A 25,794-nucleotide genomic window follows, 5' to 3' on the forward strand; every position below is an offset into this window, starting at 1 on the left:
CTGGGCTGTCCTGAAGGTAGGAAGAGAGGCCGTTTCAGTTTTAGAAATTGAAAAAGTCACAAAGAGAAGACTAACAGTCCTTGTGTTCTTATGGAGGCAGCCACAAAATCCCTGCGATGCTTCCTTTGTGGAAGCAAACAAGTCCATTTTTCCCCCCACTTTTTTAGGGCCGCATCTGTGGCATATGGAGGTTCCCAGGCTAGGGGTTGAGTCAGAGCTGTGGCAGCCAGCCTACACCACAGCCACAGCAAGTCAGATCTGAGCCACATTTGTGACCTACACTATAACTCACGGCAGCACGATATCCTTAACCCACTGAGCCAGGCCAGGGATCGAACCTGTGTCTTCATGGATGCTAGTCAAATTCGTTTCCACTGAGCCACAACAGGAACTCCCCAAACAAGTTCTTTATAAGATAGAACACTTTCACCTTGTTCATCTGATCTATGTTAGTTTTTTGGTTGGGCCGATTTTGTAAAGAGGCTGCCCAGTGTGCAGGCGGGCAGGACACCCGTGTCTGGTTGGATGTCACAGCTCAGTGTCCAGCTGTCACTGGGGCCTGAGTGTCAGTGGACCTTCCTTGGGCTTCGACGGCTCTTCTCCCAATGCCAGCTGAGCCCGAGCCAGGCCGGGCCTTGTCTTCCTTCTCCACGTTGCCGCGGTCTCTGGGTGCTGATGTGGGGCTCTGCCCCTCTCCAGGGCAGCATCCTCACCTCTCGCCTCCCCCTCACTCCCTGTGCTGTCTCATGCTGAGTCCAAGAGCCCTGACTTTCTGCCATCCAAGTGGTTGTCAGCAGGGCCTGCTCCAGCCAAGTGACGGGACCCGAATCCCGTGTCCTGTGCCGGGTCTCAGACTCCTTGCCCGTCCCCCTCTGCCGAGGCTGTGCCCTGGCCGCCTCACTGGGTGCCTTTGCTGGTGAGCAGCCACCGCCTTCCTGTGGGGTGTTTGGCCTGGGGAACGCCCGGGAGTGAGGCAGCCCGCTGGACATGGGCAGCCCCCTGCCCAGGCAGGGTCCTCCCCCTACCAGCCACTTGGAGGTCGAAGGGAGTGACCGTCCCCCACCACGAAGGAGGCACTGAGCTCCCACTCTCTCCCTGAACAACTTAGACGTTGGTGTCCCCTCTCTCTGAGGGGACAGAGGGCCAGCTACTCCAGAAACCTCTCCCCCTCTGGCTCCTCAGGGGATTTGCTCACTTATTCATTCAGCAAACCCTGAGTCTGGTCCCTTTGAGACACTGGGCCCCCTTGGCTGGCACATAAACAGGTTGTGGTAACGCAGGGCTGGCTGGCGGGCAGCAGGCGGGGTGATGGGGCAGAAGGAGTTATGGGTCCGCAGCCAGCGAGGGGATTCCTGGAGTTACATAGCTCTCAGGACCCTGCCTCAGGCTTCCTCACCTCGGGGCTCCCCTGGCATCTGGAGAGATGCCCCTCCATTCAGTACAGTTCGAGTCTGTTCTGGGGAAGGGGCTGCCAGGCGACCTCGAGGCGGCCCGGGGGTCAAGGCTTAGCCTGCTCTGCCATCGGCTTCCTGATGGTCCTTTACCGAGGACTGCAGCTCCTGCAGCCTTGTGTCCCATGTAGGAGATGAGAGTGACAGCGTGTCTCTTCCTTCCTCTGGAGGGCGGGTCTGTCTGTTAGACCCCACCATGTCGTATAAAGCTGCAGTGAGGAGGTGTTGGGCTCTGCAGCCATCTCTGCAGAACCTGTGGGCTGCACGCACATTGAATCCGCTTCTGGGGAAGCAGGGAATCCAAGCCCCAACCCCCCTTTCAGGAGTCAGTGCTGTGCTAATTGTAGCATCTTGGCACCATCCCCTGGCCTTGTCTGTGCCCCGCATAACCCTGTGACTGGGGGTACACCCCTGTTTTCAAAGGAGAAGGTGGCAGAGAGGGGTCAAAGAAAGAACCTGGGCTTGAAGTTCAGGCCTTGGCTACTGTTCCAAGGGAGACATGGTGTAACCCTGCCCTGTAGCCCTTGCTCCCGGGAGAGCCGGGGCTGGTCCTAGTTGTGACAGGCCCTCGGGTGAGAGCCCCTTGGGACGCCCAAGGCTGACTGGTGGGAGCCACTTGTGCAGCAGGGCGCTGGCCTAGGGAGGCAGGGCCTCCTCCCTGTCTGCTGCTGCTTCGCCCCTGCTGGTCCCGCCTGTGCTTGAGCTTCTCACGGCTTTACTGTCTTTTCCCCAGTTCTCCCTCCTCAGAGCCCTGGTGGCCTCTCCTTTGCCCAGCTTACAGGTGAAGAACTTGTCACTCACCTGGTCCCAGTGGGCCCCCAGCAGGTGCTCAGGACCCCAAGATGGAGCCCCCCACCCCCACCCCGGCTCCCCAGGCCTCTGCTCAGCCGCAGAACTGGCCCCAGCCTTGGGCAGAATGTGGTGTGACTCTTGGGAGGGTGAGGGTGGGGTGGCCCTGGTGGAAGGGGGTGCCCCTGGGAGGAGTGCTGGCTGGCCTCTTGCAGCTCTCCCGCTGGCTTCCTTTCTTTTCTTTTTGGTCTTTTTAGGGCTGCACCCGCAGCATATTGGAGGTTCCCAGGCTCGGGGTCGAATCAGAGGTGCAGCTACCAGCCTACACCACAGCTACAGCCATGCCAGATCTGAGCCATGTCTGTGACCTACACTGCAGCTCACGGCAATACTGCATCCTTAACCCACTGAGTGAGGCCAGGGATCAAACCCGTGTCCTCATGGATACTGGTTGGGTTTGTTTCTGCTGAGCCACAGGGGGAACTCCTCACCCCTTTCGTTCCCTGCAGGGCCAGGAGAGGCATGAAGAGCCCCACTCCGAGAGCTTCGATGACCCACAAGCCGAGTTCCACTTCTCAGGGCCGAGGGTCGAGGATTTCTCTGCCGCCGCCTCCTCCGAGCAAGCCCAGGATCACACCAGCAGCCAGGGCCCGGCTCCTGCCTATGCTGCCAGTGGACCCTTTAGGGAAGGCGGGTTCCCGGGCCAGGCCGCCCACCCTCTGGGCGGGGTGAACAGGAGGCTCTTTGCCGACCCCAGGGACCCATTCTCCTCCACGGGCCTTCAGCGGCGGTTCCTCCACCAGGACCAGTCCCCCGTGGGGGGCCTCACGGCCGAGGACATTGAGAAGGCCCGGCAGGCCAAGGCTCGGCCCGAGAGCAAGCCCCACAAGCAGATGGTGCGTGCGGGAGGCCGGCCTGGGGCTGGGGTGGTTCCCACGGTGCTGCGGTGTCAGGCCCCCTTGGGGACCGTCTCCGAATGCTGTGGCCTGGACTTTAAGGCACACAGAGGCCTCTTCGGGGTCGAGTGTGCTGCTGGGCTGAGCAGCTGCCTTTGGGGGAGGAGAGGGGACATGGGGGGCAGCATGAACCCCCGAAGGTTGGTGCTGAACCCAGTCCCCGACCCCCTGAGGTCTCCTCCTCCTCTCCCTCCAGCTCAGTGAGCGTGCCCGTGAGCGGAAGGTGCCGGTTACGCGGATCGGGCGGCTGGCCAACTTTGGAGGTAAGGTGTGGCTGTGCCTGCCCGGGCATACAGGTCCTGGCGGTGGAGCTGGGACCACCATGGGGCCTGAGTGAGGTGGGGACAGTGAGGACCCAGGGGTGTCCTGGGGAGGGTGGAAGCTCATGTGTTAGGCATTCCTGGATGTCTTCCAGGGGTGGGTGATCCCGTCTCTGCCTCAAGTCACCCCTGGGGGTTGGGGTGTGGCTGGTGTGGTGCTGTGGGCTGCAGCTTGGCCAACTCTTTGGCCACATCTGGGGGACGGCATCTGTGGTCAGCTCTTCACTCAGGCCTTTGGAGGCCGCTGCAGGGAGGAGGCGGAACAGGAGTAAGAGCTCTTCACTGGCAGTTTTACTCCTGCACACAGTGGTTTTTCCCCTGGGACCCTGAACATTTGGGGGCCCGTTTGTGGATTGCCTCAGGCCTGCTCGTGTCGGTGGAATGATAATGAGATGCCATGGTCCTGAGCCCTGGGCCATGTGCATGTGCTGTGGAGGCGGGAGTTTGTCCTTTTCTTTGAGTGGCCATTGTGCTCAGTACAGCTGTGCTATCTGTCTGAGTTGGACGATCGTTTTATAGAGAAAGTTTGCAGTGCTTGTGTCTGCTGTTGTCATGTCTGATCCTTACTCCCTGCCAAGCGGTTTACATTGAAAGTACCATCCTTTGGGAGGTCCTGTTGTGGCTCAGCGAACACGACTAGTATACATGAGGATTCGGGCTCAATCCCTGGACTCGCTTGGTGGGTTACCGATCCGACGTTGCCATGAACTGTATCATAGGTCGCAGATGAAGCTCGGATCTGGCATGGCTGTGGCTGTGGTGTAGGCCAGCAGCTGCAGCTAAGATTCGACCCCTAGCCTGGGAACCTCCATATGCTGCAGGTGTGGCCCTAAAAAGAAAGTACCATCCTTTGCGATGGTTCTACTTGCAGATGGAGTGACTGGGAGCACGTTACTCTAAAGCTCACCTGTTTTCAGTACGTTTTCCAGACAGAACAACAAATGAAAGTAACAGCTTTGGCGACTTGAGTGCTTATTGGCGAGGCTGGTGTGTAGTAGGGTCTGACTGGTTCATGTCGATACCTGTGCGGAGCAGTCATGAAGGGCCCCTGTCATGCGGCTGGGCCATTCTCTGCCTGCCTTTGCTTTGCTGGCTCCTGTGTCTCCCTCCGTGGACCGAACGTCAGGCACGCTCTCCTCCCCGCTGCCTCTCCCCTTTGGGAAACCCAGCTTGCTCCTTGTTCAGACGGGCTCTGTGCCCCCTGAGAACCTGTTACTCCGGGAGCCGGCCCCGGGCCTGAGTTCTGACACTGAGTGATGGCCGGCCGACTTCTTTACATGCAGAGTAAACTAGGGTGATTGGATAGAATTTTCTCAACTCTGATTTTCTTCCCCAATTGTTATCTTAAAATGTGGCATCTGCTGCTACCTAGCTTTTCAAGAATCTGGCGTGAAGTATGACCTGAGCTTTTGCACACAGCTATAGCTTCACTTCACTTTAACAGGGTAACATTTCCGACAGTTCCCTGTGGCGCATCATAGCTCCCTGGGGTGCCGCTACTGAAGTGGGTTTGAGGGTCACCGCTCTGGCGGCCTCTGGTGAAGACTTGGCACATTGGCTGCGTTGCTCAGGGGCTACTGGGTCACATTAATTATTATTAGAGTATTGGATGGACGTTTTCTCCTCTCCCCCATGCATTTGAGGGTGAGAACTCTCTTCTTCCTCTGTAGTTGTTCTCTGTAACCTAGTCCTCCTCCCAGCACTCAGGACCAGGGCTCACCGCAGAGCCTTGTCCCCAGAAGGCTTGGTTTCATGCATTTTAGAATAGGTATACTCCTCTCTTAGGAGTCTCTGGGGGCATGGGGCAGAGGGGGACCTCTTTGGGAAACGTGATCGTGATGAAGGTGACGATGGCTGGTTCACGTTTGGTGGGAATCCTGGCGAAGCAGACAAATCGGGCCCTTTTGGGTGGTGGGTTCAGGAAAGCAGTGAAGTGGAAAGAGTTTTCAGGAAAGCGTGTAGAACCAAAGGACAGCTTCATTAAACTCAGGGGCGGTGATGGGTCGCCAGAGGGAGCCAGGTTGGAAGGAGAAGCCCTGGCCTTTGTAGGGCTTTGCACCCCCAGGAGCCTCTTGAGCCCCTGATGACAGGTGCCTGGAGCTGTTCTCCCGTGTCTCTGGTGGGGATTTGCTTGCAGCTGTGATTCTGAGCTGCTCACGCTGTTGCCAGAGAAGTTGGCAGCTCGTGTTTCAGGATTGTAGGTGGCCGGATGGGAGCAGAGAAGAGCCAGGTCTGGAAAGAACGTGCTGTTCTGGCCCCAGAGGTAAATTCTAGACCTTCTGTCTCATCCGGAGGGTTTTCACACTGCACGTTGTGACCCTTTTAGTGAGTGTGAAATCAGTTTAGTGGGTCAGGACCAACATTTAAAAAACTAAATAGAATAGGAAAGGATCTGAATTAATACCATAGATCCTTAGAACTGCAAATAAATAGAACAAATGTTGCAAAAATATTTGTTTCAGAGATAGGAACAAACTGTTTATGAACATCTTCGATTGCAGTGTGAAATAGACGGTTTATGCGTGGGTCTAAACAGTTTGAAATATGTGGCTTACTCACAGGTCAAAACAGTTTGAATGAACACTGCTCTACTTTGTTCTAGAAAACACTTCTAGCCTTTCTTCCCCTTGTGAGGGTGAGATTTTTTGTTTTGTTTTTTCTCTTTAGGGCCTCACCCACAGCATGTGGAAGTTCCCAGGCTAGGGGTTGAATTGGAGCTGTAGCTGCTGGCCTACACCACAGCCACAGCAACGTGGGATCCGAGCCAAGTCTGTGACCTACACCGCAGCTCACAGCAATGCAGGATCCTTAACCCACTGAGAGAGGCCAGGGATCAAACACACAACCTCATGGTTACTAGTCGGATTTGTTTCCACTGTACCACAATGGGAACTTCCATGGGTGAGATGTTTTTGAGGTGTAGACCTACAGACTTTAGGAAGTTTTTACACTGGGGGTACGAAGGAGGGGGTTGCTCTAGACTTCAGGAAGGTAGGGTTCTATTTGAGAAGGTCAGCAGAAAACGCTCTGCTCTATGGAGGTAGAAGGCAGAGGCTTTCCAGTTTGGGTGGCTCATTTTGATGCTGAGATGCAGCAGGAGCCCTAGGTCCAGTTTGGCTGTGGGATATTATGGCTGTGATGCTGTGGGCATGATTTTGTTGAAGAATAAAATGAAAGCTAGGGTCAGATACTGGATCTGAGGACAGAACTGGGCTTAAATCATCGTACTATTTTGGCTCTAATTCCAACGCTGTTTCCTATGCTCTGGGCTCCTGACTTGGTTTTCCATTTTGTGAAATAAGGGTCTTGCCATTGACTCCAATGGAAATATTTTGATAAATATTTTGATAAATGTTCCATGCATATCTGAAAAGAATTCTGGCATTGTTGGGAGCAGTTTATTTATCTATCTAGTCTGTTACTCATGTTGATCAGGTCTTTTAATGATTCTTTTTGGATGTGTTTATACTGTCAGCCATCAAGAGAGACATTTGAAAGTCTGGTGCTATAATCATGAATTTACCTGCCTCTTGATTCTGTCAATTTTTTGTTTTAATGTTTTGAAGTTTTAATGTTTTTGGTTGCTTACAGATTTACAATTCTCTCTCTCTCTCTCTTTTTTTTTTTTTTTTTTTGGCATATGGAGGATCCCAGGCTAGGGATCCAATTGCAGCTGTAGCTGCTGGCCTATACCACAGTCACAGCCACGGCAGATCCAGCCACGTCTACGACCTGCACCACAGCTCACGGCCACGCTGGATCCTTAATCCACTGAGTGAGAGCAGGGATCCTCATGGATACTAGGCAGATTTGTTTTCACTGAGCCATGATGGGAACTCCTAGAATTCTTATGTCCTCTCAGGACTGACTCCTTCATTATTAGGTAATATCTCTCCTTATGTCTGTGAGAGTCTAGACTGTCTGATGTTAGTATAGATGTGTTTCAGCCTTTTTTGGGGGAGGGGTTGATGTTTGCATGGTCTTTTTCCTTCCTTTTACTTTCAACTTTTTTTGTGTCCTTATATTTAATATAAAAAACATATAAAATATATAAAATACATAAAAATATATAAATGTATAAAAGTTTTTTTCCCCCTTGTGATTTACATTTAATGGAATTGCTGATGTATTGGGGATTATAGTTACTGTCTTAGTCTTTGTTTACTGTTTGACCCATCTGTTATTTCCCTATTTTCTCATCTGTCTTCCCATTCTTTTTAATTTTATTTTTTTAAAAATTGAGATATAGTTGAGATATATATAAGTTTCAGGGATACAGCATAGGCATTCACAATTTTTAAAGGTCATATTCCATTTGTAGCTATTATACAATTTGGGCTATATTTTCTGCATTGTACTATATATCCTCGTAGCTTCTTCCTTGTAGTGTAGTCGTTGGTGCCTCTTAGTCTGTCCCTTCTCCATTCCCTCTCCCCACTTGTCTTGCTGCCTTTTGAATTAATCAGAGTCCTTTTTATTGTACATGTTTTCTCTTTATTAGTTTGTGTGTTATTATTATTCTTTTAGTGGCTTCTCTTGAGATTACAGCATACATCCTTGCCTTATTACACTATAGTAGGAACAGTTATTTTTACTACTTCCCCAGTAATGCTAGCACTTTAGCACACTTTGAATCCCTTCTTTGTGTATGTATGTGTGCATGTTAATGAGAATATGCATTTTGTTTCTACATGTTTTATATTATGTACTAAATTATTAAGGTATATTAAATCTTCAAAGATATTATTTCTTTGCACAGCACCTATGAATTTAGATTTACCTACATATTTACTCTTTTTGTTTTTCTTTCTCCTTCATTTTTTTTTTTTTTTTGTCTTGTTTTGCTATTTCTTGGGTCGCTCCCACGGCATATGGAGGTTCCCAGGTTAGGGGTCTAATCGGAGCCATAGCCACCAGCCTACACCAGAGCCACAGCAACGCGGGATCTGAGCCGCGTCTGCAACCTACACCACAGCTCATGGCAATGCCGGGTTGTTAACCCACTGAGCAAGGGCAGGGACTGAACCCGCAACCTCATGGTTCCTAGTCGGATTCGTTAACCACTGCGCCACTATGGGAGCTCCTCTCCCTTCATTTTTATAATTATCTTTGGGACCATAATTCCTCTTCTCAGAAGAACTATCTTTATAGTATAGTTTGCTAATCATTAATCATTTTTATTTTAGGAGGTATTTTGGCTGGGTATAATATTCCATGTTAAAAATGAATTCTTTTGACCATTTTAGCAATGTTATGCCATGTCTTCTTACTTCCATTATTCCTGTTGAAAACTTAGCTATTCATTTTATTGCTGCTCCTTTGAAAATAATATGTGTTTTTGTTCTCTGGTTTAAAAATTTTCTTTTTGCGTTTGGTTTTCAGCAGTGTGACTGTGACATGTTTGGGTGTGATTTACTTTGCTTTTATCTTGCTTGGGGTTGCAGAGCTTTGTGAATCAGTGGCTTGATGCCTTTTATCGGCTTTGGAAAATTCTGATCGTTTTTGCAAATTCTGTGTCTGCCCTGTTGTCTCTTTCCTTTCCCTCTGGTACCTCAGTTAGACATATATTAGATCTTTCTCCTCTGTGCTTGTGTCTCCTCTACTCTTTTCTGTCTATTTCCTTTGTGCTTCAGCCTTAGAGATTTAGAGGGGATGTTGTCATCTCCTCTGACCTATGGGCTGAGGGAGAACTGGATGATTATAGAAATGAGACTAATAGATAAATTAGGCACTAGAGAAAACTTGCCTAAAGGACTTGAGCATTATGTGCAGAGTACTTTGGTGGTTACCAGGACCTTCACCCGGGAAGTTAATCCATGTCTTTAAGGCAGAAAGAGGGGAATCCTAAGTAAGAGAAATAGAGAGGACACAAAAAATGGAGAGAGAGAAAAAGATAAGAATGTTCAGAGTCTGTGTAGAAAGGATTTTGAAAGATGCTATTTGAAAACAGGTGCTAGCATGAGAAAGAGTGGGCCAGGAAGGAATGGACCTTTGGGAATCCTGTTATTTTTAAAAGGTGAAAGGTTAAGGAACCCTCACCCCTAGAAAAAAACTTTTCTTTGGAAGATAGTTCGGGAGTTCCAGTTGTGGCTTAATGGGAACAAATCTGACTAGTATCCAGGAGGATGCAAGTTCGATCCTTGGCCTCGATCAGGGGGTTTAGGATCTGGCGTGGCTGTGGCTGTGGTGTAGGCCAGTGGCTGTAGCTCTGATTCGACCCCTCGCCGAAAACCTCCGTATGCCACAGGTGCAGCCTTAAAAACACTAAATAAATAAATAAATAAAATAAATAATAGTTCGCAAGACTATTGAATTTTTTCCCTTTCTTTTCTTTTCTCTCTTTCTTTCTTCCCTCCCTCTCTTCCTTCCTTTTAAAAATATTTTTTGTCTTTAAAAATTTTTTTTTGTCTTAGAGCACCCCATGCTCCATGTCTAAAGTCAGGCTTTTCCTCTACAAACGTTTATCAATAGGGCACTCGATTTTCATTGAGGTTGTAGAGACCTGAGGTCCTGGGCTTGACGGGGGCTGCCCTGGTGTCCCCTCGCTGGGTAGCACACAGTGACACCAACTTTGCTGCCTGATTTCCTCAGGGCGCATGCTGCACGTGTGCTATTGTTCTAGGCATCCAACGCTTCCCTTGTGCTCCCCGAGGCAGCAAGCCAGATGCTCTGTAGGTCCAGGCGAACTTCTACACCCTTGCAGGGGTGAGGAGCCTGGTTTCTGCTTTTGTGGGTGCCTACTTTAAAAGGGGCTTCGGGAGTTCCCATTGTGGCTCAGTGGTAATGACCCCAGCTAGTATCCATGAGGACGCAGGTTCAATCCCTGGCCTCACTCAGTGGGTTAAGGATCTGGTGTTGCTGTGTGCTATGATGTAGGTTGCAGACGCAGGTTGGATCCCGCATTGCTGTGGCTGTGGTGTAGGGCAGCAGTTGCAGCTCCGATTGGACCCCTAGCCTGGGAACCTCCATATGCTGCAGGTGTGGCCCTAAAAAACTAAATAAAATAAAAGGAGCTTTGCTGCCTGTTTTGCCCTCTTAGAAGCTCTGTGAGGAAATTGAGGCAGTTAGTGTCTCCAGCTACAGACGAGGAAGCTGAGCCACAGTCCCCAGTCCCCCAGGGCCATATGTGTATTTGTAACAGTCCTGGGACCAGGAGGAGGCCTCTGTCATACAGCTGGGGTCTGCGCCTGGCGCCCCTGAATTCCTCTCCCACCCTGGCCGTGTTCTGAGAACCTAGAACCCTTTGCGGGGAGCTGCCTCCACCACCCCTTCCTGTTGCCCTCCTCCGATGCTGGGGCCTGACGCTGGGCTGGCGGGGGGATGCAGGGAGGGAGGAAGAAGGGACCTTCCTAAGGGTTCGGGAGCCTCTGGAGGCAACGGGAAGGAGCCTGGCCCCCTGCCTTTCCTGTGCAAACCTTCTCATCTCCTCAGGTTGGGTGTGTTGCTGAAAGCCAGGGCTTAGAACAGTGTGGCACACGGGGGTCCGGCGTGAGTGAAGCGGGCTTGTGCCCTTGCTATGGCAGAGGCCCTCCGTCCAGCCTTGCTCCGCAGGCCTGCCTGGGGGCTGGCAGGAACAGAAACTCTTCCCAAGCCTCCTCGTAGGTGGCGCTGTTTGCTGGCAGGAGTTTTGTTTTTATTTTTTGTCACCTCTGTGCCGGTCTGGACGGAAGCCCATTTGCTCAGCAGGGACTGATTGGGCCCTGGGGACCTGCTCCTCACTCCCCCATGCTTCTTGTCTGCAAAGCCTCCGTTTGTGAGAGAAATGTCTAGAGCTTTCTTGGGAGGGGCTGGCGCCGCCTCATAGGCTGGGGTGGCAGCCTGGCTGCCAGCGGTGGCCGTGGGGCCACGGAGCCAGTTCTGAGTCTTGTCACCTCCAGGACCTCCTAGTGGGCTGTGTGGGCCAGGCTGGGCCGGACTGTGGGTCAGGACAAGGAGTGGCACTATTTTGAGGGCGGGGGTGACCCTGGAGAGTGAGCGAGCACTGGTTCCGGCACGTCCTCACCCAGGCGGGGGACCCGAGTGGAGGCAGCAAGGCAGAGGTGCTGATGTTCCAGGAGCAGCCCTGGTGCACCTGCTCTGCGTGGAGGAAGCGTGGCGGGGCCCTGCCTGCTTGTGCACGAGGGCCTGAGACTGGCTTTAAGCTCAGCCAGGTTGGGGAGGGTGGGAGGACCAGCCTATTCTTGGATCGGTAGAGCCGGAGCCCCTGAGGTCAAGGTCAGGGCTAGCTCTCACCAGCTGAGCTGCAGGGGGAGCCTTTCAGTTGGCAACTCCTTGGTTCTGGCATTGGGCTGGTCCCGAGGGAGCTCCCAGGGCCGCAGAAGGAGCCTATGGCCTCCTTTGTGGAATGTTCACTCAGAGATTCAGTGTTTAGTGACAGGCCCTTGGCCTTGGAAAGCTTTGGCTCTGCCTGGCAGCCCAGAAGCGGCCAGAGAAGAGTTTGACAGAGCACCCGAGGCGGGCCCAGCAGAGTCAGAGGCTTGGTGACTGCACGAGTGGCCAGCTGGGTCCCCTTTGATGCATCTGCCTCTTCTGCAGTCTTGGCTTTGGACTTGACCTAGGCAGAGAAAAATCTAGAGGTGGATGTATTGCTGAAGGTTACTGCAGTTTAAAATTTAATGTTCCTGTTATCATTATTTTGCTAAGTCAGATATTGTGCTGGGTCAGGTGGAGGTGGATAGCGGGGAGTTAATGTTTGATCAGAGACACAACTCCGGCTCGGTGCCCAGTGTCCTCTGGAGCTGGGTGGGGGGCGGGGGAGCAGTGTCAGAGGGAAGCAAGCCTGGCACCTCCATCCCCACACACCCCGCTGTTTTTGGGGGCGTTTCCTGAGGACTGTGCCTTCTTGCCATGGTCTCCAGAGCTTGACTTCTGCTGCCCTTGTGCTGCCCCAGCAGCAGCGTGGGGTGCCGAGCACTTGAAAGGTGGCTGCTCCAAGCTGAGATGTGCTCTGACGGTAAAATGCACATTGGATTTTGAAGCCCTGGTACAAAACGAGCAGACAACAACTCCCAAATCTCGATAACCATGTTTATATTGAGTGCTTGTGGAAATGACAGTGTTTTGGGTACACTGGGTTAAATAAAATATATGATCAAAATTCATTTCACATGCTGCTGCTTGCCGTTTTTAATGTGGCTACTGGAAGATGTAAAGTTATATACATGACTGCCATGCTGTTCCTTGGGCAGCACTGTCTAACCCTTTGAATTGGAGTGAGGGCAGTAACGGGGACCAAACCCCTGAGTAGCTGCCCTGGGCCCAGCCAGGTACGCGTCTCTAACTCAGCTCTTTAGCCCTCACAGCCATTACGGCTGGTGAAGCAGAGGCTGCACCTGCCCAATGGGAGGTAAGAGGTATTGCAAAAACGTTTTAAAAATTGGGTTATCTTCTTTTGATTTTTTTGACAATTTATTTTTTCATTAAATAACTTTTTCAGTAAATTCAGCGATGTTTTTCATGAAAGTAACGTGCAATCATTGTAGAGATCTTGGCAAATAGAAGCATGAGCAGGACCCCTGCCCGGTGTGAGCCCCAAGGCCCGCTGGTCCCGGGGCATCTGTGGAGTCCTTCTTGGGCCTCTGCTTTCCCATCTGCTGTGGTCGGCGTGCTCATCCCTGGGCTCCTCACTCTCTTGGCTAATGCGCCCCCTCCCCACCCCAAGCCAGTCGGAGCTGTGTCTAAAGTGGAGGAGGCAGTCCCTGAGCCAGGCTCCTGGGCTTTCTCTGTGGACTTAGTAGCACCCGTTGGGCTCCTCTGACCTCTCCCAGACAGTTGGGATCATCCGGTTCAACCTCTGGATAAACGAGGTGTCAATAAACCTTGATTTCAAGGCTGCTGCAGGGAGTTGGAGGGCCTGCTCCCCACTGTCCTCAGGCAGCTCGTTGGAGCCTGCAGGCCTTCCCCACAAGGAGGGCTGTGGCCGGAGCCCCCGTGGCTTCTGCAAAATGTTCCCACTCTTGTAGTTTCTCTTGTGGCTCAGGATCAAGACTAGCATCCATGAAGATGCAGTTTGATCGCGGGCCTTGCTCAGTGGGTTAAGGATCCGGCGTTGCCGTGAGCTGTGGTGGAGGTCGCAGACCTGGCTCGGATCTGGCGTGGCTGTGGCTGTGGTGTAGGCTGGCAGCTGCAGCTCCAATTCAACTCCTAACCTGGGAACCTCCACATGCCGTGAGTGTGGCCCCTAAAAAGGCAAATGAGAAAGACTGCGCCTCCCACCAACAGCTGCTCTGTGTTCAGCAGTAATGCTTCTTATGGCCGCGTGAAGAATTAGAGAATTCTGGAGTATTGGAGGCTTTTCACACAGACTGTGAAGAGGGCGGCTGTGTCCCAAGGGGCTGCCTAGTTGTCAGGATGTCCTTGGCCCAAGACCATTCCTGGTCCATGTTCCATCTCTGCTGGGCCCCCCCTGCAGTGTGGCTCCCAGTTGTACGTTGACTTGGGGTGTATTCGCGTGTCCTGGGAGCCTGTAGTGAAGGGGGTGGGGTGGGGGGGAGGCTTTTCCCCTGCGAGCACCTGCAGTGAGCCAGATCCTGAAAACAGCAGGTGTGTGTCTCCTGCCGCTGCCCCCCTGCCACCGCCGCCCCAAGGTGTCTGGAGTGTCAGCCAGGCTCCCTGGGAAGCGAGGCTGTATCTCTGGGGCAGCTCCAGGCCTCGTAGGTGGAGGGGCTATGGGCACATGCCCAGTGCCTAAGCAGATGCCCAGTGCCCTCAACCCTCTCCTTGCAGGTCTTGCTGTGGGTCTGGGCTTTGGGGCACTGGCTGAGGTTGCCAAGAAGAGCCTTCGCCCCGAGGACCCCTCAGGTGAGCTGGGCCCTTGACTGGAAGGGGCAGGGTGGACCCTGGGAGGTGGGTCTGTCATCCCCAGCTCCCACCTGTGTTCCCAGAGTGTTGGTCTCGGGTGGCCTTGTATTTGGCCACCAGGGCCCCTTTCACCGTGTGTTTGGCACATTTGGCTTCACCCCTGGAGTCTAAGACCTGGAGGCCGCTCTGCTCCTAGCCCAGCCCACACACTTGGCCGGCCCCCTGCTCCTCTGGTTTGGCCCTGCCTCTGCCCCTACTCCCCAGAGCTGCTGGGCCCCTGGGTCCGGCCAGGTCACCTGCCTGGGGTTCCCCATTGGCTGTGGATGAGGAATGTGGGAGTTGCTGGAATAGACCTGGGGGCCTCCCATCTCCCACCTCGGTGACCTTGGGGGGCCATCACCTCTCTGCCTCAGACCCTCCGTCTCTGTGTCCCAGGTTGCCTGGGGTCAGGGCAGAGCTCTCAGTGCCCCCTAGTCTGGCAGCACTGTGGGCGGGACTCCGTAGACCAGCTGCTCTGAAACCGGGCTTAGGATGCTCTGCTGATGGGCGGGGCAGCAGGAGGCTCCACCCCTCCCACCTGGGCCCCTCCCCCAGGCCGTCCAGGTGTGGGGGGTGGGCTAGGTAGGTGGAGGGGGCTTCCCCTTTAAGGGGGTCCTGGGGGCAATCGAGAGCAGCCCTGCAAGAGCTGTCTGCTTGGTGGATGTCTTAAAACGGACTTGAAGTTCTGGGCTGAGTGCCCCCTGCCCCTGGCCTGTTTAGGGGACATCAGCTCATTCCAGTACCTAATACCTCCTCCCTCCATCCCTGGGGACTGTACTGTGGTCCCTGAGGCCTGGCTGCAGTCTGGGGCCAGCTCCCAGGGGGCCTGAGGGGGGCCTATCAGCTGCCTGGATGGTCCCGGGTCACCTTCAGGAAAGACTGTCTTGAGAGGCCAAGGGGCCTCAGAGAGAGGGCGCTAGCTTGTCCCACAGGTCCCTGAGTGCAGGTGACATGGGGTGTGTGTCCTTGGAAGAGGCTGGAGGACAGAGGGGATTAGGGAGGGTATTTTTAGTGTCGGCACTCAGACACTCTGGGAAGTGAAGCCTGGCCCTCTCCAGAGTGAGAAGCCAGCGGTCCCAGGTGCACCCCCCTCCTGCTGTCCCCCGCCCCGAAACTGGCTGCTCTCCATCCTGCTGCCTCCAAGCAGGAAGAGGCTGCATTGGCTCCAAGGTCACAGCTGCTGTCCTTTGTCAGGGGGCCACCAGCCTGAGAGCAGGACGTGGGCTCAGGCCCAGGTGGGACGTTCTGCAGCTTCCTGAGGGGTTCTGGAACTCCTGGGCCTGGGGAGCCTCTGCTGGGTGGGGACCTGCCCACTGTGGCCTTGGGCTTCCCTGGCTTTGCCAGCCTGGCCCAGGCGGGGACACGGACTCCAGCCTGTGGGGACGGGCCAGGGTGCGGAGGGGCTTCTGGAAAGCTCTAGGGGCAAGGCTCTAGCCCTAAATCAATCTCAGGGACACTGGCTGCCATCAGCTCAGGTCGGCTGGGGGAACTCTCCCACCCTGCCTGGGGCGGGGGGGATGGCCTTCTCTCCCAGCTTTCCCCCGTCGTCAGGGACATGGCTGGGGTCCCCAGCCCTCAGGGCCTGTGGAGGGCAGAGTGGATGTAGGGGACTGCCCGTCCCGCAGCCTTGGACTCTGCTGCTGTCCCTGGGGCGGGGGTGGGTGATCCAGAGGCCTTTCTCAGCCCAGCCGTCCTGGAGTGGCCCTGCCTATGCGCCACGGCTGCCTTGCCTCTTCCTTGGAGCTCAAATCTCTCTGCTTCCCAGGACCCTGTCCTGCCATCTGGGACCCTGCGAGTGAGCCAAGCCCTGTGTGGGCCCAACAGCTGCGGGTCTTCAAGTCTCCCATCTCCTAGCACCCCCCGCTACCCGCCCGTCTATCAGGGCCAGGACATGCCCCCAGGGCAGAGGGCACTGGTGTGCTGGCCCCTTCCCCTGCTCCCCTTGCGGAGCCGGCTCAGACCAACTCTGAGCACTGGGCCAGGCCCATGGTGATGCAGGCTGAGGAAAGGGCCGGGTGTCCTGGGGGTAGCCCCGGGGGTTTCTGGTCCAACTCTGTCCTAACAGGACAGAGGGCAGCAAAAGCATCAGATGTCACAGGGTCGCCCTCTCCTTGTCACCCTGAGCACCGTCCTGCACCCTCCCACCCCAAGGGTGCTGGACCAAGGTCCCCATTCACCCAGGTCAGCTGGCCGCAGGGAGCTGCAGGGCCTCTGTGGGCAGAGGGGAGAGGCGGGCACTTGCTGGGGAGCCCTGTCCTTGACCCTGAGCTCCTCTCCCTTGAGGATTTTACTCTCACAGCAACTAGCAGGCCCCAAGTGGGTGTCCAGGGACTCGGTGCTGGCGACCTTTGTCCAGTACACTGGGGGGGGAGGGACAGTGACTCGGCAGGGACTGATATGGAGGGAGAGGCGCTGTGCACGTGTGCGTGTAGACCTGGGGGCCCCGGGGACCTTCTCCGGCATCTGGAGGTGGGTATGAAATGTGGAGTTAGGATCGCATGGCCAGTTTCATGGACTCAGGAGGAGAGACGGTGATGGAGCTTCTGGCATCAGGCTCCATGCCGGGATCTCTGGGGATTTATCGCATTGCACTTAAAGTGCCTTAAACCCTGACGTCTTCTTGTTGGCCCTGTTTTTACTGGGAGGACCAGTGGTGATTTGCCCGAGACCCACAGTCCGTGGCCCGTGGGCTGGTCCAACCTACTCAGGCTTGGGTGGATGGAGGGGCTGCGGTGCTCCCGCTGGGGTGGGGGGCTCCCAGGCCTGGTGCCTACCCCCTCCCCGACCCCTGCCTCCACTGCCTCACTAAGGCCATTCCTGCTCCCTGCTGGCCTCTTCTTCCTCTTGCTACTGGGCCAGTGCAGTTGGGTGAGGCATACAGATGCCCAAGGGGCACCGTGGTGACCTGACTTCTCCACAGGGAAGAAGGCCGTGCTGGATTCCAGCCCCTTCCTGTCCGAGGCCAACGCCGAGCGCATTGTGCGCACGCTCTGCAAGGTGCGCGGGGCGGCGCTCAAGCTGGGCCAGATGCTGAGCATCCAGGGTGAGTGCAGCTGGGCCTGGGCGGCTGCAGTGGGGGCGCCGCGCTTCGGCCCCTCTGGGCAGCAGACTGGGGGTGGTTTTCTGCCACTGGCTTCTCGTGCTTGAATCCTGGCCGTGGAAGCCAACCTGAGATGTTTACAAACAGCATCTTAGTAGCCCACGGTTGTTTTTCTGGCTTCTTTTGAGTGTTTCGAGATATCCAGAGGTGAGGGCATCTTAAAAGTTGCTGAGAGATGGGCTCCTGCTCCCTGGCTCCCCCACCACATGATGGTCCAGGGGTCCTGTGGGGGAGCTCACGAGGCTAGCCACCATGGGATGTCGGGGACTTGGAAAGAAGGCTGGGGGAGGTGGCAGCAGCTGAGCAGGAGGCTGGCTCCGTTCAGCCCCAGAGCAGAGCTGAGTATCAGGGGCTTCTGATAGTAGCCTCCCTTCACCGGGAGGAATGCCCATGGGGCTGGTGTCCTGAGTGGGAGAGCAAAGTGAATTCCCCGCAGCAGGCAGGTGGACTCACCGAACTGGCCGAGTGTAAGGAGCTGCTCCCCAGGTAGGCGGGCGGGTGCTGCCGTGGGACTCGGGGGTCCAGTGGAAGCTCTGGATGCCCAGACCCCTTCTCCGAGAAGGAAAGCCTCAGAGGCTTGGTCAGGGCTCTGCACGGGCGGCTGTACCAGGGATTCTTCGTGGTCTACAGTAAACAAAGTGAACCAGCTGTAGTCTGGCCACTGAGCTGCCTACGGAGCTTCTGTGCACTTTACAGAATATTTCAGAAAGCTGTTTAGCAACAGGGAACGATCGAGGGGGCTGCTATGAGAGGAAAGCAGCTCAGAAGGCAGGCCAGAGCCCCTTCCAGGCAGCACAGCTGCAGTCAGGGAAAAATGCATAGGAAAGAGAACAGTCGTTCTCTGTAGGTAGTCAAATTGTGTGTGTGTGTGTCTTTTTAGGGCCGCACCCGTGGCATATGGAAGTTCTCAGGCTAGGGGCCCAATCAGAGTTCCGAGCTGCATCTGCCACCTGCACCGCAGGTCACGGCAGCGCTGGATCCTTAACCCACTGAGTGAGGTCAGGGACTGACCCCGTATCCTCATGGATGCTAGTCAGGTTCGTTACCACTGAGCCATGACAGGAACTCCTATGGGTTTTTAAAACATTTTACTGGACGTTACTTCCTAAATGACTTTCTTTTATAATCATAGAAGCTGCGCTGCTCTTTCTAGGAAGCCCACCTTCCCAGCTCCTGGGGTGGGCTCAGAGGCCGCCCCACGTCAGGGCTGGGCGTGCAGACCACCCAGTGCCCAGGTCCGGGGAGGGGCGTAATGGGCTGGGGTGTGGGGAGGGGGTGGTTGGTGGTGGTGCTCCGGGATTGTGTAGAGATCTGTGCCCCTGTGTCCCCTCCAGAGCACGGGGCCTGTGTGCCAGTGGGGAAATTCTCCCTGAGAGCGAGGAGGACCCGAGGCCAGGCCTGCTGTGTGGCGTTGGGCCCGGGCCTCTTCTCTGACCCTCAGGGTCAGCGTGTGGAAGGACAGGGCGGCCCCTCTGCTCGGCCTCCTCCCCGGGTCTGCCGGGCAGGGGGGCTGCCGTGGCCCCCGTGCCCTCCTTCCGCGGGGTCGGCCCGCAGTTCTGACGGCTCGGCTGCCTTCCAGACGATGCCTTCATCAACCCCCATCTGGCCAAGATCTTCGAGCGCGTGAGGCAGAGCGCCGACTTCATGCCGCTGAAGCAGATGATGGTGAGGCGAGGGGGGCGCCGGGCAGCCCTGGGGGCAGGGGTGGGTGTGCTCGGGGGCTTCTCAGGGGGTCCCCGGCCATGCTCATGGCCCCCTCCTGGCATCTCCCTCCAGAAAACCCTCAACAAAGACCTGGGCCCCAGCTGGCGGGACAAGCTGGAGTACTTTGAGGAGCGGCCCTTTGCCGCTGCCTCCATCGGGCAGGTGCACCTGGCTCGCATGAAGGGCGGCCGCGAGGTGGCCATGAAGATCCAGGTAGGCCGCCGGCGTGAGCCCCTGGCCCCCTGCAGGGCCTGCATCTCCTCACCTGTGTCCCCAGCGCCTGGTCAGCACGGGGTGCTGAGAAGCACTTGCTGATGGGTGACTGGGGCAGGGGGTCAGGCTCCCAGCAAGTTTGGTGGGGGCGGGGGGCGGGAAGAGTGACGTCTGCCTGGGCTGAGCTGCAGGGGTGGGGCCTTCCTGGGGAGGGGCTGGGGGAGGTGGGGGCGGAGCACAGGTGGCCGTGGGCCCAGGGGCTTCAGCGGCTCTTCTGGGCCCCATGGAGGGCGGGGTCTGGGGGGGACGCTGCTGGGAGGCTGCTGGGCGCCGGGAGGGCCTGCTGTGTCTGCCCCCCGCTCTCCCCGCCCCCGCAGTACCCCGGCGTGGCCCAGAGCATCAACAGCGACGTCAACAACCTCATGGCCGTGCTGAACATGAGCAACATGCTTCCCGAAGGTCTGAGCCTGCCTTGTGGGGTGGGCTCCGGGGACCTGGGGGGTTCCCCAGGGAGCCCCCGGCCCACCCTGACGCCCTGCTCCCCCGGCCCAGGCCTGTTCCCCGAGCACCTGATCGACGTGCTGAGGCGGGAGTTGGCCCTCGAGTGTGACTACCAGCGAGAGGCCGCCTGTGCCCGCAAGTTCAGGTGCGGCCCAGCCCCCGGCCCCTTGCTGGAGACAGGGCGGCTCCAGGGCTCTGAGGGCGGGGGTGGGAGGAGCAGGTGGCCAGGCTGTGACCTCTCACCCCTTCTAGGGAGCTGCTGAAGGACCACCCCTTCTTCTATGTGCCTGAGATCGTGGACGAGCTCTGCAGCCCCCACGTGCTGACCACGGAGCTGGTGTCCGGCTTCCCCCTGGACCAGGCCGAGGGGCTGAGCCAGGAGATCCGGAACGAGGTGTGTCAGATGGTGGCCCTGGGGCCCCGCGAGGCGCTCCCTGGGGGGGGGGGAAGGGAACGTCAAGCTGCTGCGTTTCCCCACCGGATGTTACCCTTGGAGTCAAGGTCATCTCTGGGCGGAAGGCGGTTGGGGTGGAAGATGGGGAGAAAACAGGAGTCAGGCTTCTGGGCCTAGATCCGGGGGCTCCCAGGCGGCCCGGCGCTGTATCACCAGTTCCTCTCCTGCCAGATCTGCTACAACATCCTGGTCCTGTGCCTGAGGGAGCTGTTCGAGTTCCACTTCATGCAGACGGACCCCAACTGGTCCAACTTCTTCTATGACCCTCAGCAGCACAGGGTGAGTGGCTAGAGGGGCTCCCGCAGGGAGCGGGGCTCAGAGGGCTGGGGGTCTCAGCCCTGTTGCTCCACTGGGCCAAGCCGTCCCATGCTGTCGCCCCTTCCCAGGTGGCTTTGCTGGACTTCGGGGCGACTCGGGAATATGACAGATCCTTCACGGACCTCTACATCCAGGTTGGTGGGGGCTGGGCCTGGCCTTGGCCTGATGGGGTGCTTGGGGCTTGGAGAGAGGGAGGGAGGGCCCCTGTCCTGATGTCTCTGTGTCCCTGCCTGTCCCCAGTGGGTGGTGACACTGGGTGAGGCTACAGCTGCCACACCCCGGAAAGTAAGGGCTAAGGATGCATGGGTTGGCATCCAGCTGAGGGAGGGGCGGTGCCGGCTCCCTGCCCCTGGGGAGCCCCTGCCAACAGGCCGTCCACGAGTGCCCCCCGTGCCTGCGCCCAGGTCATCCGGGCGGCTGCCGACCAGGACAGGGAGGCCGTGCTGAAGAAGTCCATAGAGATGAAGTTCCTCACCGGCTACGAGGTCAAGGTGAGTGCCGGGGACCACGGGGCCTGCTGAGCCCCCCGGGCCAGGCTCAGGGAGTCTAGGGGAGGGTGGGTGGGTGCTGTGCACGCTTTTCCTCTGAAATCTGAAGGGGTCAGCAGCGGTTGCTGCCTCGGGTCCCCACAGCGCCCTGCCAGGTCAGCACAGCCCCAGCCTCTGTGCCGAGGGTCTCAGATGCCAGGGGCCATCTGAGACCCTTGCTTTATGTCGCGCCGCTGCCCACCTTCAGGTCCGAGCCCTGGGCTGGTCAGGCTGGTGGCCAGGGCCTCGGGGAGCCCGGGCCTCCCTGGGGAAGGGGTGCGGGGCGTGGTGGAGGGTCAGCAGCCCTCCACAGAAAGGGGTCACCATCTGCGCTCCTGTCGCCCAGAAGCCACTCAGAAGGCAGCACTTTCCTCTCCTGACTGTGGGGATGGGTGAGAGCCCAGGTCATCTCAGGTCTGTCCCCTCTGGGGACGGCGAGGCTCACCTCAGCTCGGGGGCTTTTTGGACCAATGGGTCTAATAGAAACTGTGAATTCCAGCGCCCTTGGGCGGGGCTCCCAGCCGGCGTCTGCCACAGACCCACCGCTGCTGCCTCTTGTCTTAGATGGAGCCAGTTCACATGTTAATGTTTTCCTGGCCCCAGCAGTTTGAGTTTATGTCCCAGTTACCCTTCCTTAGTTTTTTTTTGTCTTTTTAGGCCTGCACCTGCAGCATATGGAGGTTCCCCAGGCTAGGGTCTAATCAGAGCTCCAGCCACCGGCCTACACAACAGCCACAGCAATGCCAGATCCGAGATGAGTCTGCGACCTACACCACAGCTCACGGCAACGCCGGGGTGCTTAACCCACTGAGCGAGGCCAGGGATCGAACCCGCGTCCTCATGGATGCTAGTCACCAGTTACCCTCACTTCATCAGGTTGAGACACTCACCTGGGTGACCCGCTCAGCTTCCGGGCAGAGCTTTGGAGGAGCGCTCGGCCTGGGGCGCTGTGGTGGGAGCGGGGCCGGCGAGGGCCCTGGTCTCGCCGCCACTCGCCCTGCCCCTTGCTCTCCAGGCCATGGAAGATGCCCACCTGGACGCCATCCTCATCCTGGGCGAGGCCTTCGCCTCGGAGGAGCCCTTCGACTTCGGCACCCAGAGCACCACGGAGAAGATCCACAACCTGATCCCCATCATGCTGAAGCACCGGCTGGTCCCGCCGCCCGAGGAGACCTACTCGCTGCACAGGAAGATGGGGGGCTCCTTCCTCATCTGCTCCAAGCTGAAGGCCCGCTTCCCCTGCAAGGCCATGTTCGAGGAGGCCTACAGCAACTACCGCAGGAGGCAGGCTGAGCAGCAGTAGCTGCGGCGGCGCTGCAACCAGCGAGAAGCCGGTGGCGCCGAGGCTGCGGTTCGCCTCGGCCCCCGCCGGAGAGGGTGGCCGGCTGCTGCGACGGGGACGCTGCTGGCGCCGGGGCTTATACACGGTGTTTATGGCTAAGCGGGTGTCGGGTGAGAGGCTCGGAATGAAAATGCAACCGCACCGCCGTCTGTCGGAATCTGCTTAGTGTTCATCCGTCCTCTGAAATGACTCTTGGTAGAAAGACGGTTTTATCTCCTTTTCCTTTTTGTAACAGGGGTTTTCGCTAATGCGGATGTCACAACCAGATGAGGGTTCGCCCTTTGAATCCCTGCCACCAAAACCAAAAGCCAGACAGAGGAGCCTTTTGGGATTTTATCATGTAGTATAAGGTTTGTGTGTGTGGCTGTTTCCAGAATGAGCTTTGTGTTCTCTGCCTTCCCCTCCGGGCTGTGACCTGGAGCTGGAGAAGCACTGATCTGAGCAGCGCCAACAAATACGACCTCACCAGGCGAGGACCCCCGCCCCTGCCTCTGGCTGGTTCCAAGATGTTTTGTTCTGACACCTGGAGAAACCACTGCCTCCTGTGGGGAGGGGTGGGAACTGTGGGTGGGGGCTCAAAGGCAGGGCGTGGGGCCCTTCCTCCTGCTCCAGGCCCCAGGGCCTTCGTGGATGTGCCAGGTTGGACCTAAGAGGTCATTACAGGCTCTGTTAATTTTCGTACAGTTCTTGCAATTGTCTGATTCATTTGTTTCAATTAAAAGAGAACAATCTGAGCATTGTGGTATGAATCCTTCACTTGTAAAGGCTGACGAGCCCGAGGTCAGTGTCACGCCCTTTCCTGCCTCCAAATGCTTCTGTAAGGTTTGCCTCTGTCCCTGCCACGGCTGCTGCGAAAGAGGCTAGGAGGTGGTGTTGGGAACTGCGGGTCACTGCAGACACCTCCCTGCAGGGGTAGTACCTGGCCAGGGGGCGGGGGGGATCAGCACCTGGGATCAGCGTGGCTGAGGAGCACTTTCTGTAAGGTGGCTTTCCTGGGGCAAAACTAACTCCTGGGTACCAGGGGCATTTTGAACATTCAAAATGCCCCTGATGGACCGGGAAGCCTTGAAGGGTGCATTAGGTGGTGAAATAAATTGGAGAGTGGTCCCCAGTGGGCTCTCGTGGAGGTTTTTTGGGTTCTTAAAGGAAAATTCCTTTCTTCAAAATGGGGTTGACCAGAACAGAACTGCTGGGCTCTGGGACAGGATGCAGAGGTGGGGTGGTCTCCGTGACACCTGCTGGGGGGCCCTCGAGGCTTAGCCTGGCGCCCAGCACCTTGCACCTACCTGTTGCTGGCGCTTGCACAGCCCTTTGCAGGTCTGTGTTTATGTATTGTAGTTATACATTAACTCCTGTGATGCTCGGCCTGAGCATTTTGTAGATGAGAAAACACGCTAGTCTAAGCCAAAGGCTGGCAAACTGTGGCCCCTGGACCAAACCACTACTTGTTTTTTTGTTTTGTTTTTTTTTCCCTATTGGAGGGATTTAAATTTAAATTGTAGTTGGTTTACAGTGTGCTGACAGTTTCTGCTCTACAGCAAAGTGACCCAGTCATACATATATAGATATATATACCCTTTTTCTCACGTTATCCTCCATCGTATTCCATCACAAGTGACTAGCTAGATAGAGCTCCCTGTGTTATGCTGTAGGATCTCACTGCTTATCCACTACAAATGCAATAGTTTATACCTACTAACCCCACACTCCCAGTCCATCCCACCTCCCCCCACCCACTTGGTAACCACAAGTCTGTTCTCCATGTCCATCAATTTGTTCCTTTTCTGTAGAAAGGTTCATTTGTGCCGTATATTAGATTCCAGATATAAATGATATCATATGGTATTTGTCTTTCTCTTTTTGACTACTTCGAGAACCTCTAGTTGCATCCATGTTGCTGCAAATGGCATTATTTTGTTTTTAATGGCTGAGTAGTATTCCATTGTGTATGTGTACCACATCTTCTTAGTCCATTCGTCTGTCGATGGACATTTAGGTTGTTTCCATCTCTTGGCTCTTGTGAATAGTGCTGCATTGAATGTAGGGGTGCATGTATCTTTTTCAGTGAAAGTTTTGTCCAGATATATGCCCAGGAGTGGGATTGCTGGATCATATGGTAGTTCTATATTTAGTTTTCTGAGGTACTTCCATAGTGTTTTCCATAGTGGTTGAACCAATTTAACATTACCGCCAGCAGTGCAGGAGGGTTCCCTTTTCTCTACACCCTCTCCAGCATTTGTTATTTGTTGACGTATTAATGATGGCCATTCTGACACATGCGAGGTGCTACTACCTCATAGTAGTTTTGATTTGCATTTCTCTAATAATTAGTGATGTTTGTATATTTTGGAGATTAAGCCCTTGTCAGCTGCATCATTTGAAACTATTTTCTCCCATTTTATAGGTTGTCTTTTTTGTTTTTTGTTTTTGTTTTTGATGGTTTCCTTTGCTGTGTAAAAGCTTTTAAGTTTGATTAGGTCCCACTGGTTTATTTTTGTTTTTATTTCTATTGCTTTGGGAGTCTGACCTAAGAAAACATTTGTACGGTTGATGTCAGAGAATGTTTTGCTTTATGTTCTCTTCTGGGAGTTTTATTGGTGTCTTGTCTTATGTTTAAGTCTTTAAGCCATTTGGGGCTTCTTTTCAGCATGGTGTGAGGCTGTGTTCTAGTTTCATTGATTTGAATGCAGCTGTCCAGTTTTCCCAGCACCACTTGCTGAAGAGGTTGTCTTCCCCATTTCATGTTCTTACCCCCATTGTTGAAGATCAATTCACCATACTTGTCTGGGTTTATTTCTGGGTTCTCTATTTTGTTTCATTGATCTGTAGGACTGTTTTTGTACCAGTACCACATTGTTTTGATGACTGTGGCTCTGTAATATTGTCTGAAGTTTGGGAGAGTTATGCCTCCTGCTTGGCTTTTGTTCTTCAGGATTGCTTTGGCAATTCTGGGTCTTTTATGGTTCCATATAAATTTTTGGATTATTTACTCTAGTTCTGTGAAAAATGTAATTTGATAGGGATTGCACTGAAGCTGTAGATTGCTTTGGGTAGGATGGCCATTTTTACAATATTCTTCTGATCCAGGAACATGGAATATCTTTCCATTTCTTTGACTCCTCTTTAATTTCCTTGATTAATGTTTTATAGTTCTCAGCATGTAAGTCTTTTACTTCCTTGGTCAGGCTTATTCCTAGGTACTTAATTTTTGGGGGTATGATTTTGAAAGGTATTATGTTTTGGGAGTTCCCATTGTGGCAAAGCAGAAATGAATCCAACT

The 25,794-nt window shown here is 55.1% G+C and overlaps 1 protein-coding gene across 4 annotated transcripts in view; it reads left to right on the forward strand.

Moving 5' to 3' along the window:
• COQ8A (coenzyme Q8A) overlaps positions 1 to 23,248 on the forward strand; it is a 46,158-nt gene extending 22,910 nt beyond the window's left edge. For all 4 annotated transcript variants that reach the window (XM_021064416.1, XM_021064418.1, XM_021064419.1 and 1 more), the window contains 13 exons: positions 2,750 to 3,136; positions 3,393 to 3,459; positions 14,242 to 14,316; positions 17,276 to 17,398; positions 19,035 to 19,120; positions 19,232 to 19,372; positions 19,750 to 19,831; positions 19,925 to 20,018; positions 20,126 to 20,267; positions 20,499 to 20,606; positions 20,714 to 20,779; positions 21,050 to 21,136; positions 22,188 to 23,248. In XM_021064416.1, coding sequence (XP_020920075.1) covers positions 2,750 to 3,136; positions 3,393 to 3,459; positions 14,242 to 14,316; positions 17,276 to 17,398; positions 19,035 to 19,120; positions 19,232 to 19,372; positions 19,750 to 19,831; positions 19,925 to 20,018; positions 20,126 to 20,267; positions 20,499 to 20,606; positions 20,714 to 20,779; positions 21,050 to 21,136; positions 22,188 to 22,475 — 1,746 coding nt within the window. In that variant the 3' untranslated portion in view covers positions 22,476 to 23,248. The remainder of the gene's footprint in view (positions 1 to 2,749; positions 3,137 to 3,392; positions 3,460 to 14,241; positions 14,317 to 17,275; positions 17,399 to 19,034; positions 19,121 to 19,231; positions 19,373 to 19,749; positions 19,832 to 19,924; positions 20,019 to 20,125; positions 20,268 to 20,498; positions 20,607 to 20,713; positions 20,780 to 21,049; positions 21,137 to 22,187) is intronic.

Source organism: Sus scrofa, chromosome 10, assembly GCF_000003025.6.
Source record: "Sus scrofa isolate TJ Tabasco breed Duroc chromosome 10, Sscrofa11.1, whole genome shotgun sequence".
In the NCBI taxonomy this organism is placed as follows: domain Eukaryota; kingdom Metazoa; phylum Chordata; class Mammalia; order Artiodactyla; family Suidae; genus Sus; species Sus scrofa.